Here is a 15,496-nt window from a genome sequence, read left to right as displayed (position 1 = left end):
AGATGGTCCCTCACTCACTTGTCTTGCAGAGACACCTGCTGGGCAGTTCTCCCGGTACAGGCACAGCTCTGTGTGACATGGCCCAGCAGCCCATCCCAGTGTCCCTTTCTAGGCTCCCAAAATCACCAGCCTGTTGAGACACCAGGTTTAGGGAGGGAGAGAGGAAAACCTTTACATTATTTATGTTAAAAGAATTCAGCACTTTCAACTGGAGGAAGATCAAGAATTAAGAATTTCAGGGATTTTCTGTTTCTGTTCAGGGGTGGTATCAGAACATGACCTGCTGCAGAACTGTTTGAAATCACATTATTTAAGGCTTCAGGATGGAGACAAATGTCATCCCTCCAGGAAAAAAAGTCTTTCTAGTCTAAAAAGCTGGACAGGAAGCTTTTTGAGTTCATCAGTCACTGCAGTAAGTTAGGGAACAGTATCCTACAGATTCTGTCTGAAACTTTACTTCATAAATACTTTGTATATAGCAGTTTAGTTACATCTGCTTCAGGTTTGTATTGCTAAGCTACAAACCCAGGCTCACTCAGCTGACAATGAGTATCTCCCCTAGTGAGACCCAAATTGCACTGTGCTGATTTTGCTCTTCTTCTTTCTGGTCACAGGCGAGAAGTTGCGAGTCCTGGGTTACAACCAGAACGGTGAATGGAGCGAGGTACGTTCGAAGAACGGGCAGGGCTGGGTACCCAGCAACTACATCACACCAGTGAACAGCCTGGAAAAGCACTCGTGGTACCACGGGCCGGTGTCACGCAGCGCAGCAGAGTATCTGTTGAGCAGCCTCATCAATGGCAGCTTCCTGGTCCGGGAAAGCGAGAGCAGCCCAGGGCAGCTGTCCATCTCGCTCAGGTACGAGGGACGTGTTTACCACTACAGGATCAATACCACCTCAGATGGAAAGGTAAGGATCTCTGGGTAATGCTGTGAGGAGAGGAAATGAGGTTATGAAGAGGTGGCACAGAATCTCAAGTCATAGACTGTTAAGAGAGGGGTGGGTGAGGCAGAAAAAGGGCCCCCTGGTTGGTTTATATAAATAAAGAACACGTTCCAAGTGTTCGGGGGTGACTCATGGGACACCCCTTTGGAGGAAGTGCAGACAGTACTTTTCCTGGCTGACAGCAGCTAGGGAGCAAAGCAGTTGTGGCTTGATGTGATATCTCTCCCTTGATCCAGTCCGAACAACCAGAGCTTTGGGAAGTCAGCAGTTTTGATCATCATTTTGAAACCTTGATCAAATAACAGTCCGATGTGTTGAGTGATGTAGAAAGTGGCCTTGCAGCCAAGTGCAAGAATTGCAGTTTCTAGTCCTGGAAAGCATCAGGCAGGAGCCAGCACTGCTCTCAAGTGATAGCTTATATCTAGCAGTCTTCTGCAGGTAAAAAAATCCCACAGATTAATATTAATTTGCCCAACAACCTGGGAACAAATACTCTAAAATTTGGGAACGAATATTTTAAAAATTGGGAACAAACACTCTAAAATTTGGTTCCCTTACCTGCTTGTTTGTTTCTTTTTTTTTTTTTTTAAACCTGCTAGAATGTTTTTACTGTACCTGTTTCCCAGTGTTACTGAAATCTTGCAGCTGCCTTCATTTAAGTAGATTCTGGTTCATTCTTAACAGGTATACGTGACAGCAGAAAGCCGTTTCAGCACGCTGGCAGAGCTGGTGCACCATCACTCAACAGTAGCAGATGGACTGGTGACAACTTTGCATTACCCAGCACCCAAGTGCAATAAGCCCACTGTCTATGGAGTGTCCCCCATCCACGACAAGTGGGAGATGGAGAGGACTGACATCACCATGAAGCACAAACTGGGGGGAGGGCAGTACGGCGAGGTGTACGTCGGTGTCTGGAAGAAATACAACCTCACAGTTGCTGTGAAGACATTAAAGGTGAGGTTTCAGATTGTTACACACTGTTTGTTTGGTCACCATTTATGGTAAGAGTAAGGAAATTGTAACGTTCTCACTTATATCTCCTAATGATATGAGCATCAGAAAACGGAAGGTGCTGTTGTCTATAAAATCCATGCTTGAGAGGAGCTTTGCAGAACAAAGTCAGCTTATCAAACTTGTGGCTTAGAAACAACTGACATTTTGGCCCAGTAAGCTCCTGCAGGAATGTCCCAAGTCAGATCTGTAGAAATGGATGCCCAGTCCACTTCCCTTCCCTCAGAAGAGCTGTGGAAGCTTTAAGAACTCAAAAGTATTGGAAGTATCTTCTACAACCTCTCCCCTACTCCTGGAAAAATTCAGATTCTCCGTTTATCTTCCTTTTCAAAACCTTCTGATGTTTCAGCATCAACACCTACAATTCTACATACCCCCTAAGGAAGGGAGCTTTCAAGCTTAATTTTTATGGCTAAGTAGGGGAGCTAAGCCAGTGATAGTGAGAGTCTTCCTCTGCCCAGCCACAACTGCTTTGGCAGGCACAATAGCTACCAGACAAGAAAGCCTAGTGCTCTCAGGGTACTGCAGGTCTGTCACTTGGCAGGCCAGCCAGCTTTTCAGGGCTGTATTTTGCTTTTACCAAAGTCAAAACAGCAGAATGGAGGCAAGGATGCCATTATTTAACTTCAGCTATGATGTGTGGTGTTCAGCAGTCCTTGAATCCATCATGAAGATGAATTTTTCTCTTCTTTTGCCTCTCTGTTTATCTAGGAAGATACCATGGAGGTGGAGGAGTTCTTGAAAGAAGCTGCTGTGATGAAGGAGATCAAGCACCCAAACCTAGTGCAGTTGTTAGGTTAGTGAAATTCCTTGCTCTTTCTGTTCCTTCCACCAAAAGGAAATCTGTCTTGTTTAAAGCAGTGGCAGATTTTCAGTATTTATATCACTTTACGAATCACATCAGGTTCTGGGATGGTATTTTTGACACTTTAATTATTTATATGGTATTGGAGCCAAGAGACACTAATTCTAAATGAAACATCAAATATAGTCACTTAGAGCAGACAGCTTTGCTGTTGAGGCACAACTATGCATTATAGCAAAGTATGCAATATCAGTCCTATTAGTTTGTACCTTTAGCCTTTGACATGCCCCAGGGTTCAGTTATCAGGGTCAGATTCCTTTTCTGCTGTGTTAAATCAGATTTTCAAAATTATTTCCCATAACTTACTTTTTCTGATAAAACAGAACAAAAATGACAAGAATAGCCAAAGGAAAAAAAAGATATTGGAAGCATGACAAATAGTGTTCTTCAAACTTCTCAGATCAGAGGCATTTGTAGAAAAAGCAGCACTGACTAGAATAAATTAGTCCCTAATGAAGCAGAAGACCATCAGATTGCTGCTGTCCTAAGGGACCCTTTGTGTCACACCAAATAAGTCCATGAGATCAAGGCAATGGAGATGCAAGTCAGATCAAGCAGCAGAAGAAATCTGCAGGCTGTACAGGCTGGCTGTGCCCTGTTTGTCTCACTGGCAAATGCAGGGTATGATGATCACTATGAAATAGTCTGCATAGCTGTTAATTCTACATGTACCAAGATTCTTAAGGAGACATCCTAAAGCTGTACTAGTGTTTAATTGCCTCTGGACTTTTGCTGCTTTCGGGAGCAAAGCTGTCAAACCAAGCCTAGGATGAAAGGAGAAATGTGAAGAATGTGAAGGCTTTTAATAATGGCAACTATTCTGTACCCATTTAAAAAATGGGCACAGATGAAGTGTCTGCCTAGCCCTGTCTGGTTCCAGGGGTAGAGACCAAGAGCTTTCTCATCAAAGAGAGGCAGTTTTGCTCTTTGTGATGCACAGCATAGTTGTGTTTTGCCCCTGTAAGGGCAGGAGCAGGCCTTTAGCAGAGCTGCAGGGGCAGTTCACAGAGATTTGACATGAGTATCCTGTTGCCCTCCTCCTCCACTGATACATACTTGGTACATAACTGTGATGACTGTAGCAAGTAGTAATCCCAGGAATGTGTGAGAATGCTGCTTTAGGAGCAGATCCCACCGTGCTGATCACTTGCCTGCCAGCACACGTGGGAGTGCTTCACATTACTCTGTAGTGACATTTCAGTCTGGAAATCTTGCCAATTGACAGGTACCTGTGTCCAGTTGGCCCCTCTCTAGCTTTATAAAGGAAGAGAGGGGAAGAAAAGGAAGTCTCGTGTTCAAAATAGCTCTTATTTCATCCTGTAACTGTCTGAAGAACAGCACTGCTCCTTCAGGTGTAGAAATTAGGAACAGTGCTGCTTTGATGGGCCTGCTTCTCTGCACCCATGAAGTGGATGAACAGGTAAATAGATGGAAGCTCTGAATTTTAAATTGGGCAGCATTGATCTGGGTCTTGTAGATGGAAGTCTTCACTTTTCAGGGAAACACTCGTCACTACAACATACAACAAATGGATACTAAATCAGAAAGAGTGGTAAACTAGGGAGAAAGGGAAGTTTTATTCACATCCTCCCTCCTCCCACTGCTAGGTGTGTGTACCCTGGAGCCACCCTTTTACATTGTGACAGAATACATGCCATATGGGAACCTGCTAGACTACTTACGGGAATGCAATCGGGAGGAAGTGAGTGCTGTTGTGCTACTCTACATGGCCACCCAGATCTCCTCTGCCATGGAGTACCTGGAGAAGAAGAACTTCATTCACAGGTGGGTAAAGTCATGTCAAGCTGGTCCAGTTTCAGACTGCAGTGACTGAACAGGCCACCAGCACAGTGGCTCAGGAATTCCTCATTTGGGGATGTTTCTTCCAAAGATAGGTTTCACACTGGCTTATCCTTTGGTTGTTCTGGTTTCAATACTGTCTTGCAATACCTTCCCCTGTGACTTCCATAAAAGACTTAAAATCTTGTACCCAGCTGCCTGACAGCTAGGAGAGCTGGTGTTGCCCTGTTCTGATGTACCCCCTGTGTGCCAGGCACTGTCAACCCCAAGCCCTGTTTTACTCCAGTGAGATAAAACCATGCCATAAAGCTGCTATTGTGTGTGATAAGCTGCTGGTTGCACCTTATTCTCAGGAAACATAAGCTTCCCGTCATAACAGCTATCATTCCTGGAAATTTAATAGAATTTGAAGAATGAACCCTAATCCTGGCTTACCTTATTGCTCCTGAGAACAAGTCAGCCAATTTCTGACACAGCTCAGAGCAAAACTCACCTATAGAGGGTTTCCTGATTCAGGAACCACAAGACTGTATTCAGAAGTCCTGCTCTTGCTCCAGTAAAGGAGTGTGCTTCTTTTCCTTTGCACAGGGACCTGGCAGCACGGAACTGCTTAGTTGGAGAAAATCATGTGGTGAAGGTGGCTGACTTTGGCTTAAGTCGCCTTATGACTGGAGATACCTACACAGCTCATGCTGGAGCCAAGTTCCCAATCAAATGGACAGCTCCTGAGAGCCTGGCCTATAACACCTTTTCAATCAAATCGGATGTGTGGGGTAAGACAACTCCACTTCAGTGTTCTTTTTCATTCTGTTTTTCTCTGCCAGCCTAGACAGTAACTTGCTTCCTGGCCCAGACAGAAATATGTGAGGAGGAGACAGTCACAAAGCCAGGCCACAGCTTCATGAACCAGCAGCATTTTTAGCATGTAATGTCTTCACCTAGACTGGCCTGAACTGTCTGCAAGAAAATGATGCTTCCTCGAGCTGCTGTACAGGCCACAATGTGCCGAGCAATGCAAGGGGAGGGCAGACTTATGACCAGGAATCTTGTTTTCCTCCTTTTGCAGCCTTTGGGGTGCTGTTATGGGAAATTGCTACCTATGGGATGTCACCATACCCGGGCATTGACCTCTCTCAGGTGTATGATCTGCTGGAAAAGGGCTATCGGATGGAACAACCAGAGGGGTGCCCTCCAAAGGTTTATGAACTGATGAGGGCATGTGAGTATCTTCTTCTAATTTGGGGGACAAAGCCTAGGAAGGGTGGGAAGAATCTGTATTTAACTCTGAAGTCCTTGCTGCTCGGTGCTGTTTTGTTAGCTAGTGTGGAAAAAGCCCTGTCTCCTAAGACATACCTGGTTACTGATGCAAAATGAGGATGGTCTCTAGGGTAGAAGAATTCACTTTCAAAAACTGCCATCTCTGAGTACAGTTAGGTAGCACTTTGTGGCAGACAGTCCTGGTAGTTTGTCAGTAGACTGTGGAATAACCAAAAGATTTAGTTCTTTGCAAACACAGCACCTGTGCAGGGAACATGGAGTTGACAAGGCTGTACAAAACCAATCCTCCTCTAAGCATGCTACTTAGTATTGGCCATGAAAAGCTCCCTCATGCTCCATAACAAATTGAAAATCTACTGACAAAAGACCAAAAGATACAATGTGTTGTGGGAAGAGAGCAACAGAGTTTAAGAGTGTTGCCAATCTCCTTCAGGCCTGCCAGAGCAGAGAACGTGTTGAGCAAAAGGCTGAAGATCCTAGGGAGCAAAACATGCTGTTGACTAAGCATGGCCAAGAAAGTCAGGGTGAACTGCAGTTAGGAAAGAAAGAAGCTGAGTAACGATGAAGGATATTGTTTCACAAACAATAGGAAGCTGAAAATAGCCCCAAAGCAGGGAATTTGGATTATATTAATGCAGCCCCATATGAGCAGAATGCCAGTCACTCTCCAGACCCTCTAGTGATATCAGCAGATAGTGCTTCCAGAATGCATTCCCCTAGTGCAGATGTCAACTACAAGAAATTACACTTTTCACCATGATACCCTTCCATAACTTTCCAAGCTCCATCTTGGAGCAATGCCCTCTCCTGCCCCATTCCCCCACAAGGTGCACACATTCTCTTTTTTGAAGGCTCTGACTGAATTTCAGTATGAGCAGAACGTTGCCTGGAGCTTTTCACACACAGTTATCTATGACTGGGTTAGATGAGTTCAGTTCAAACAGCCAGGGTAGCAAACATGGAACTCTTCTTTGCAAAAAAATATTAGGAAGAGGGACAGGGAGGTCAGAGAAAGCTGTGGAGTTGGCAGAGAACTGGGATTTTTAGAACTGATTCCTTCCTCTTGAGACCTATTTTTTAGGACACAGTAGGGTGACTGCTGCTGGAAATATCTGTGAATGACTCTTAAGCCTGTTTAATGGTAGGAGATGAGAACCTGACTGTAGTTGAGAAAAAATGTATTTTCTGTCTCCTTGGACACAATAAAAAATCATCCCCTACCTGTTTCAGACATTGAGACTTACTCTGCTTCTCCCATTGCAGGCTGGAAGTGGAACCCACCAGACCGACCTTCCTTTGCTGAGACCCACCAGGCCTTTGAAACCATGTTCCACGACTCCAGCATCTCAGAGGGTGAGAGCCCCTGTTGCTTTATTTCTGAATCAGCACTGGAATTCATACCCCAGAGAGCTGCCTCTTGTGGATGGGCTCTTCAGGCTTATCTGCTAGCTGTGGAGGTTGTGAGAGGCTTTGTCCCTTACTTAATTTCTTGTGACCAGGAGGCTGTGGGCTTTTTCCAGTGTTTTTCAGTCACATACCTTGTGTTGATGTTGGGAAGGAAACATGCAGTCTTTGTTTCCAACAGGGAGGTGGAGGGAATTGCCTCAAGCAGAGCACCTTAGATCTAGATCCAGAGAGGACACAATTTGTGGGGGATCCCAGAAGCATCCACAGCAGGCACCTTAATTAAAAACAAGAGGCAAATATGTTCATTGCTGTCTTCAGTTCTTGAGCAACCCTTAACCTAGCAGAGAGCTGGGTTTGTACCAGACTTCTTGTGCAGATCCTACCACTGTTTCTTTTTCTCTGAATTTACAAAGACATAAATGAATTTGAAAGTCTTATGAAAAACATCAAGTCCTGAATACTTGTGGACCTGAGCAAAAATTAACCCATAAACTATGTACTTCTCAGTTATGTATCTCCTCTTGCCAGCTTAGGTTTGCAGTAATGACCTGGGGTTTTTTCCCACTGCCAGTCTCTGTTCCAACTATTTTTCCAACTTTTTTTTTCCAACTGTTTTGTTTCGGTTTTTTTTTGTCCTCACAGAGGTAGCAGAGGAGCTTGGCAGAACAGCTTCCTCCTCATCCATAGTTCCTTACTTGCCTCGGTTACCCATGCTTCCCTCCAAGACTAGAACACTGAAGAAACAGGCAGAGAACAAGGAGAACATTGAAGGAACACAAGATACTGTGGAACACTCAACTTCCAGCTCAGCACCAGGTATGGGCACTGGGACAGTGAGGCCACATGTCCTGGGACAAGTTTGCTGCTGGTGGGAATTGCTAGAAAACAGAAGAACATGGTGTGGGAAGGTGCTTTGTGCTGTTATATCATTAGGGCTGTTGGCCACCTCAGCAGCCTAATTTACTGTCCTAGCAAATAGAAACCACTGCAGGTTGTTCAGTGTTCTTTAAGTAAACCCATTTTTTTCCTTTTCAGTTTAGTTCAGCTGCTTTTTTGTAAATGACGCCTTCAAAGCTCAAGTTGACAATGCAACAAGAGGTTTTCTTTTATACTTGTGATATTTAGGGATGGAGGAAAAAAAAACAAACAAAACACTACAGGAAGGGAATAAGAAACTGGAAGAAAAGAGCAACTTCCCTTTCTCCTAAATTCCCTCCTCAGTGGCCTCCTCTGTGCAGACACCAGTCAAGTCATGCATGCAGAAGTGGGGAAAAAAGCAAAAAAAAGATCAAAATCCCACCAGCTTTGCACAAAAATCAACGTGCTGACTTCCCCTCTCAACCTATTTCTGCAGGACCTGAGCAGCTTAAATATGCCAGGCCCATAAATCCCACTGCAGGATAGGGAAGTGGAAATGGGAATTGATTTGCAGACTCACCCGTGTTTCTTCTGCCCAGGTTTCATCAGAAGCACACAGCCAGCAGGCGGGTCTCCCGCGCTGCCCCGCAAGCAGAGGGACAAGTCACCCAGCAGCCTGTTGGAGGATGCCAAAGAGACCACGTTCACCAGGGACAGAAAAGGTGGCTTCTTCAGCTCCTTTATGAAGAAGAGGAATGCTCCCACACCTCCCAAGCGCAGCAGTTCCTTCCGGGAGATGGAGAATCAGCCCCATAAGAAATACGAGCTGACGGGTAACTTTTCATCTGTTGCTTCCTTGCAGCAGGTGGATGGGTTCTCTTTACCTCCCGTGCAGCAGGATGCAAGCCTGGCACCACCCAAGTGCTATGGTGGGGGCTTTGTGCAGAGGACCTTCTACAATGATGATGGCACTGGTACCAGCAGTGGTGGGGGCATAAGCACCAGTGGTGGATGGTCGGGCATCACTGGCTTCTTCACACCACGCTTGATTAAAAAGACACTGGGTTTACGAGCAGGAAAACCCGCCGGCAATGAAGAAGCTTCAAAGCCTTTTCCAAGGTCAAACTCTACATCTTCCATGTCCTCAGGGCTTCCAGAGCAGGATAGGATGGCAATGACCCTTCCCAGAAATTCCCAGAGGTCAAAAATGCAGCTGGAACGGACAGTGTCCACCTCCTCTCAGCCCGATGAGAGCACAGGGAGGGCCAATGACCTGCTTCCCAAAAGGTTTGAAGAAGGCCCTGCCTTGACCAGAGAGAGACCAAAAGCCAAACTCTTGCCGAGGGGCGCCACAGCGCTCCCCTTCCGAGCCCCCTCTGCAGCAGAAGAAAAGGAGGGTCCAGGGCTAGCAGCAGCTCCTAAGGGCAAAGAAAAAAACAGCGGCCCACGGCAAGGGGTCCCTGAGGATGGCGAGAGACCGGGGTGGTCATCTCCAGTAAAGGCTGCAGCAATACTTCCAACCACTCATAACCACAAAGTGCCAGTCCTAATCTCACCCACTCTAAAACACTCTCCAGCAGACGTGCAGCTCATTGGCACAGACTCTCAGGGTAATAAATTTAAGCTCTTATCTGAGCATCAGGTCACTTCTTCTGGCGACAGGGACCGGCCCAGACGGGTAAAACCAAAGTGTGCTCCACCTCCACCACCAGTGATGAGGCTCCTGCAACAGCCAGCTGCCTGCTCTGAGGCAGCAGAAGAGCTGAACAACGTGGCGGGAGCGCAGCAAGGACTGGAATCCAGCGAAGGGACTAAGAAGGCGGCGGCGGCAGCAGCAGCACCTGTTGGTGGGAAATCTGGGAGGCCAGTGATGCCTCCACCTCAAGTGCCTCTGTCCTCGTCTTCCACCTCCCCGGTGAAAATGGCCAACGGCTCGGCTGGAGCCAAAGTCACACTACGAAAGACCAAACAGGCAGCTGAGAAAATCTCCGCCGACAAAATCAGCAAGGAAGCGCTGCTGGAGTGCGCGGATCTCCTCTCGAGCGCCATCGCCGAGCCCACGCCCAACAGCCAGCTGGTGGACACAGGGCACCAGCTGCTGGATTACTGCTCAGGCTACGTGGACTGCATCCCCCACACACGCAACAAATTTGCCTTCCGGGAAGCCGTGAGCAAACTGGAACTCAGCCTGCAGGAGCTGCAGGTGTCCTCAACAGCTGCTAGTGCCCCTGGGGCAAACCCCGTCCTTAATAACTTATTGTCTTGTGTCCAGGAAATCAGCGACGTGGTGCAAAGGTAGCTACTGTCAGTTGGGGTAAGAGGAACACACACAGGGGGAGGGGGAGGGACTTTTCTTCTGTACTGATGCTTTCAAAAGGAAAGACTGATACTTGAGTCTGTGAAGTACCTCAGATCACTGAGTTCTCCTCACGTTTACAGGTTCATCTCAAAAAAAAAAAAAAAGGGGATGGAGAGAGGGTAGATTAAAGCTGTAAGGGGCAGAACATCGAGTATTTGTCCCTACTTAGTCAGTCTAATCTGCTTGGTATGGCGAGGGAAGGATGTTCCTTGCTCCTCTCTTGGAGAGGCAGGAGAACTGATAGCAGGTTCTTGCTCTGGGAAGGATGGCTTGACGTGGGATAGCTGGAGTGCCAGAGTGGCTGCAGGCTGCTCGGCTGTACGGAGCCTCCCCTGTCTGCACTGACACATGCTGTGGCCTCCTGACCAGGCAGAGGAGCCTCTGGGTTGGTACCAAGCAGTCTGAGCTGGAGCAGCTCTGCAGGGGACAGGTCGAATGCACTGACAGTATTCAGAGCTGCTGGAGGTGGATGCACTAGCCCAGATGGCTTCCACAGCACTGTTGCTGCTGTATATGAGAACTGCAAAATTCGTTACTATATGAACCTCTCCCTTTTCCCTCCTGTCCACCTCATCCACCACGTTCTCATCTTCGTTGTATCGGAAGCGTCAGGGATGCTGGGCGGGCTTACCACTGGAATACCCCTTCCCCACCACAGCCTTCACTCTGTTGATACTTCTAGTGGTCGAGCACAGGTGCTGCTTGATGGTCTTTTTGTGAGTAGTTTGGGGCATTTGCACAACTTGCCAGTGTTGTTCTTGGGGTGGGTGGTTTGGTTTGGGTTTTTTTAAGCTCTAGATTGTTATAACTTGTTACTGGGTTGACTTCCCAATTCCGTTTCATCACCTTGAGGTCCCACAGTAGGTAAGGCAGAACCTCCATCACCTCTGGCTCTTCCCTGCATTCCTTTAGTGGTCACAATGCTGTGGGACCAACCCCAGAGCCAGACAGTGCAGCCTGGCCTGCCACACACCCTGGCTGCTGCAGGATTCCCTGGACCAGTCCCTCCTCTTGGCATAACACTAACATTTATGGCTTCTTGGGATTTGTCCTAGTGCTTACCAGTCTCAGACTTTCAGCTTCTCTGCATGTGAAGGTAACCAGGTATGTCAGCACACAGGCTAATCACAGGCATCTTTTTTTTTAAAATGGATTCCTGTATCTTAAAGGCTAGGCCAGACTCATGCTGTGGCCTGAAGAACATGCACATACACAGCTCACTCCTCTCCCTGGGACAGGACAAGTGTCCTGGCTCTGCCTCAGAGAGCTCCTGCTAGGTTACGGTCTCCAGTGCCTACTGACAATCCCAGAATGAAAGCAGCTACCTGGTTGAAGCTGCCTTCCTTGATCCTAGTGGTGTTTGTAGGCTGCTGTGGCCTCCAGAGGCCAGTCTTCCGTGTTTACGCACAAGTCCCCAAGATGTCACTGTCCTGGCAAGGAGGAAAACCTCAATTGTTGCTTTGAGAGAAGGAAACAAGCCTGGTACCTGGCTCCAAATACACATTACCCTGCATGCTGCTGCTCACTTCACACTAGTGGTGATGATAGAGGATCTGGCTTGCTTTGCACCTTAAATCTTGTCATTTTTGGCTAAAAGGCTTTTTAAACTTGTTTTTAAAGTGTGGGTGTGCTGCTTTTAGGTTGAGCATTTAGAGTTGGGCTGGAGCACAGGTGCAAGTTTAGAAGCTAGGCACTTCCATTTCTGCCTAGAACCATTGCCTCTTGGTGCTTGGAAGTAGGCCGGGCTGTCTCAGAGAGTGTTTTTTTCCATAGAGCATAGTGAAACAGTGGCCTGGCAAGTCTTCAGAAATGGACTGGTATCTAAGAATCCTCATATTATTACTGGTCTACAGTAAACAAAGTTGTGTCACAACACCTGAATGTGTACCAGTGGAACAGCAGATGAGGTAAAACAGATGATGCGAGCTACACTGTCCAAGTAAGTGAAATGGGGAGGAAGAAAGCAACCCTCTCCACCCCAACTGACAGGCATTAAAGTGAATTAATTAGTTTTACTGCACTGAGCTGGTGGTACTGAAGTAGAGACAAATGCAAGTTACTCATCCTGACTGAGCAGCACCAAGCCCTCCCAACAAAGCCTGCTGTAGGATTTTCAACTTGCCTCAGGTCAGTGGGACAGGGAGGACTCTCCTGGGGCTCTGTCACAGCAGCCTCAGCCCTGAAGCTGAGCACCCAGCCCTTATCACCTAGACTTTTTATCAGCTTTTGCTGAAGGCTTTTGTGCTTTATCTCTTTCAGTCATCTTAATGGAAGGTGTGCATTGCTGCCCACCAAACTAATGGCCTTTGGGAAGGTGACCTGCAAAGGGAAGGCAGCTTGTGAAACTGCTTCACAACCAGCACAAGGTGGAAAGGCAGGGGAGCTTTTTTTGGGGCAGAAAGGCAGGTCTTGTTTGCCCTGGCAGACAATCGTGTGGTTTCATCACTGTACTACTACCACAGACAGACTGAAACTGAAGTGATCCTCAGGGGAAAGGTATTTTAACCAGAAAGTTTTAAGGCTACTAGTCCAGTTCTGATGAATATTTTTTAAAGAAGCCTTTGCCACCCCATGCCAGGCTTCCAGAAAAGCTCCAGCAAAAGTGACAGAGTAGCTAACAATTGCTGGAATTTTTAACTACTAAAACTCCCCTCTTTCAGCCCTTTCTCACCCTTCCAAAGAAACTAACTGTGCCCCCACAAAGGACTGGTTCCCCTCCACTGGTCATCCCCAATTCCCTTCAGAGGCAGCTGGATTCCTCTCCCAAGGGCGGAGACAATGGGCAGTACCTCTGTGACAGGTACCTCTGGATGTTACTGGACCAAACCCCTGCAGAGCCCACTCACAGCTGCCACCCAGGACCACATCCAGATGGCTTTTGAGTATCTCCACGGATGGAGACTCCACAACCTCTCTGGGCAACACAGAAACCTATTCAGTTCTGATCCCTCCAGGGGAAAAGAAACACAACAGTAGAATTTGGAGATTTCCTGTCATCAGTCATGGAGAATGTTTGCTCTGCTCTTACCTATGGTCCTACTAACATCAGGGAGGTAGATGGTGGCAGAGGCAGCGCTGACTTGACACTGGGGTTTTGTCCCCCTAAATAGGAGGCTGCAGAATTGCTGCTGCTTCTGCTGCCCAATAGTGTTTTATTCCCAACCTGGAATTCTTCCCTGCCCTCTGGCAGGATAGCTAAAGGATGATGCATAGGAAAGCTGGTTCTGCTGTAAGTCACCATTCAGTTGTTCATCCTTCCACAGCTACTGTCCTAAATTTGTTCCCCTCTCCCTTCTGCTAGTTCTGGCTTTCTATGCAGCCTTAAGTCTCTAGTGCAGCACCTTGCTGCACTGCCTTTCAGCCTTGCATAGCACATTCAGTGTGACATAAGGATGGTGGAGCTCTGTTATTTGCCCCATGAAGAGCACCTCGCACTCCACTCTTGAGGTTAGGATCAAGGCATGAACTCCTGTTTGTGTTTCCTTTCCTCAGCACTGTCAGGCAGCCCTATGGGGTAAGGATGCAATTGCAGCCAGGCTCTCTCACTTGCACTAGCACGGGCAAGAATAGGAAGTAACCTTCTTTGCACCAGGGGATGGCAGCACGTAGGGGCAGTAACACCAAGCACAACACTTGCTCACACGAGTGAGTCCACATGGGGCACTTTCTCTTCCAAGCTACTGTGGGGAATTGGCCACCTCACAGGTGCAATTTCTCTTTTCTTCCTGCACAGTACACCCTTTTTAGCCCCCAAGTGGTGCACTCAGCTGCCTGACTGGCAGCACTTCAATTTAATAATATTTTCATTAGTGGGGACAAGGGTGAAGCTGAACTAAGAGTTTGGGTCTTGGGACTGCATCTAATTTAGCTGCTGAGAAAGCAGAATCGAATGGAGCAGTGTGGCTGATGCAGAACACAGGGGGAAAAGGGGGCTGCCTGCTTCCATCCTCCTCACCTGGGACATGTCTCCTGAGCACCACCAGCCTCATCTAGGTGTGACGTGCACACACACACACACCCTTGACATACCGTCCAGCGGCCTTAGGCAAGAGTTTTATGGCACACGGCTCTTTGTGGGCAGTGGGAACTAAACCCCAGAGTGTGGGGCTGCCCCAGAACTGCTGTGTTACCAGAGCAGCATCCCCTGCCAGGCAGTGGGTGTGTGAGCAGGCAGGATGGGTCACCCTGGGCAGTCAAAGAAGCAGACTGATGTCTGCACCACTTACCTGAGACAGGCTTCCCTGCACCCAGGCGCTCTGCGTCCCGTCTGTCAGTACTCCCAGGCAGCAGCAGCAGCAGCTGTGACAAACACTCGTGGATCCAGAAAGATCTTTTTTTTTTTTTTAAAAGTCTCAGGCTGCTGCCTTCTCTTCAAAGCACTCGGCCCAACCCTGCTGCTCCCCAGCAGGAAAACCCAAGGGTAGCGACTAGTCCCGCTGCAATGCCGCGGGCACCGTCCAGCACGGAAGGGCTGCACTCCAGTGGCCCGTAGTGTGGAACAAATCCTTCAGCCTCTTCCCTCGTGGGAGGAAATCCAAGGCTGTGGGACACCCGACTTATTTATGATACCTACGTGGTAAGAAATGTCTGTACCAAAGGAGGTTGTTCTTCCAAAATGTCTCTGTTGTGCACAGGGAGTAAAGCCCCGTCGGCTCAGCACGCTGTTTGTGTCAGTAGTGAACTCATTGAGGGCAGGAATGGATTAAAATCAAACATGTTCATCACGAATCACTCTACCAGTGTTGTCAACTGTTTTTGTTTTTTAATTGTTATTGTAATATATTTTGGTTGTTTTTTTTCTAATTTAATTCTCTCACTATCGTCTGACTGTGAACTGCGAACAGTGTTAAACTTGATGTAAACAAGGCCTGTGGAAGGGCCTCTTTGCCTGTCGTTCCACAAAGTTTTGCCAATTTGCATTTTGTTTTAAATAAAGGTTGCAATATTTTATTGGCAAAAACCACCTGAC

At 47.4% G+C, this 15,496-nt stretch overlaps 1 protein-coding gene and 1 long non-coding RNA gene across 5 annotated transcripts in view; one reads left to right on the top strand and one right to left on the bottom strand.

The window, feature by feature from the left end:
* The window catches only part of ABL2 (ABL proto-oncogene 2, non-receptor tyrosine kinase), a 48,035-nt gene extending 32,545 nt beyond the window's left edge, over nucleotides 1-15,490 (top strand). For all 3 annotated transcript variants that reach the window (XM_051625799.1, XM_051625800.1, XM_051625801.1), the window contains exons 3-11: nucleotides 615-910; nucleotides 1,631-1,903; nucleotides 2,672-2,756; nucleotides 4,433-4,610; nucleotides 5,214-5,398; nucleotides 5,692-5,844; nucleotides 7,167-7,256; nucleotides 7,953-8,126; nucleotides 8,768-15,490. In XM_051625799.1, coding sequence (XP_051481759.1) covers nucleotides 615-910; nucleotides 1,631-1,903; nucleotides 2,672-2,756; nucleotides 4,433-4,610; nucleotides 5,214-5,398; nucleotides 5,692-5,844; nucleotides 7,167-7,256; nucleotides 7,953-8,126; nucleotides 8,768-10,467 — 3,134 coding nt within the window. In that variant the 3' untranslated portion in view covers nucleotides 10,468-15,490. The remainder of the gene's footprint in view (nucleotides 1-614; nucleotides 911-1,630; nucleotides 1,904-2,671; nucleotides 2,757-4,432; nucleotides 4,611-5,213; nucleotides 5,399-5,691; nucleotides 5,845-7,166; nucleotides 7,257-7,952; nucleotides 8,127-8,767) is intronic.
* LOC127387447 (uncharacterized) lies at nucleotides 147-8,832 on the bottom strand. 2 transcript variants are annotated; one of them, XR_007890125.1, is made up of 6 exons: nucleotides 8,749-8,832; nucleotides 7,442-7,584; nucleotides 5,979-6,101; nucleotides 4,508-4,584; nucleotides 1,562-1,886; nucleotides 147-930 (listed from the first exon to the last, which is right to left on the bottom strand). It is a non-coding gene; the product is annotated as an uncharacterized LOC127387447 (long non-coding RNA). The 2 variants fall into 2 exon arrangements; XR_007890124.1 differs by lacking the exons at nucleotides 4,508-4,584; nucleotides 5,979-6,101.
* Nucleotides 15,491-15,496: the final 6 nt, after the last annotated feature.

This window comes from Apus apus, chromosome 7 (genome assembly GCF_020740795.1).
Source record: "Apus apus isolate bApuApu2 chromosome 7, bApuApu2.pri.cur, whole genome shotgun sequence".
Classification (NCBI taxonomy): Eukaryota; Metazoa; Chordata; class Aves; order Apodiformes; family Apodidae; genus Apus; species Apus apus.
This window is presented reverse-complemented; position numbering and strand designations above follow the sequence as displayed.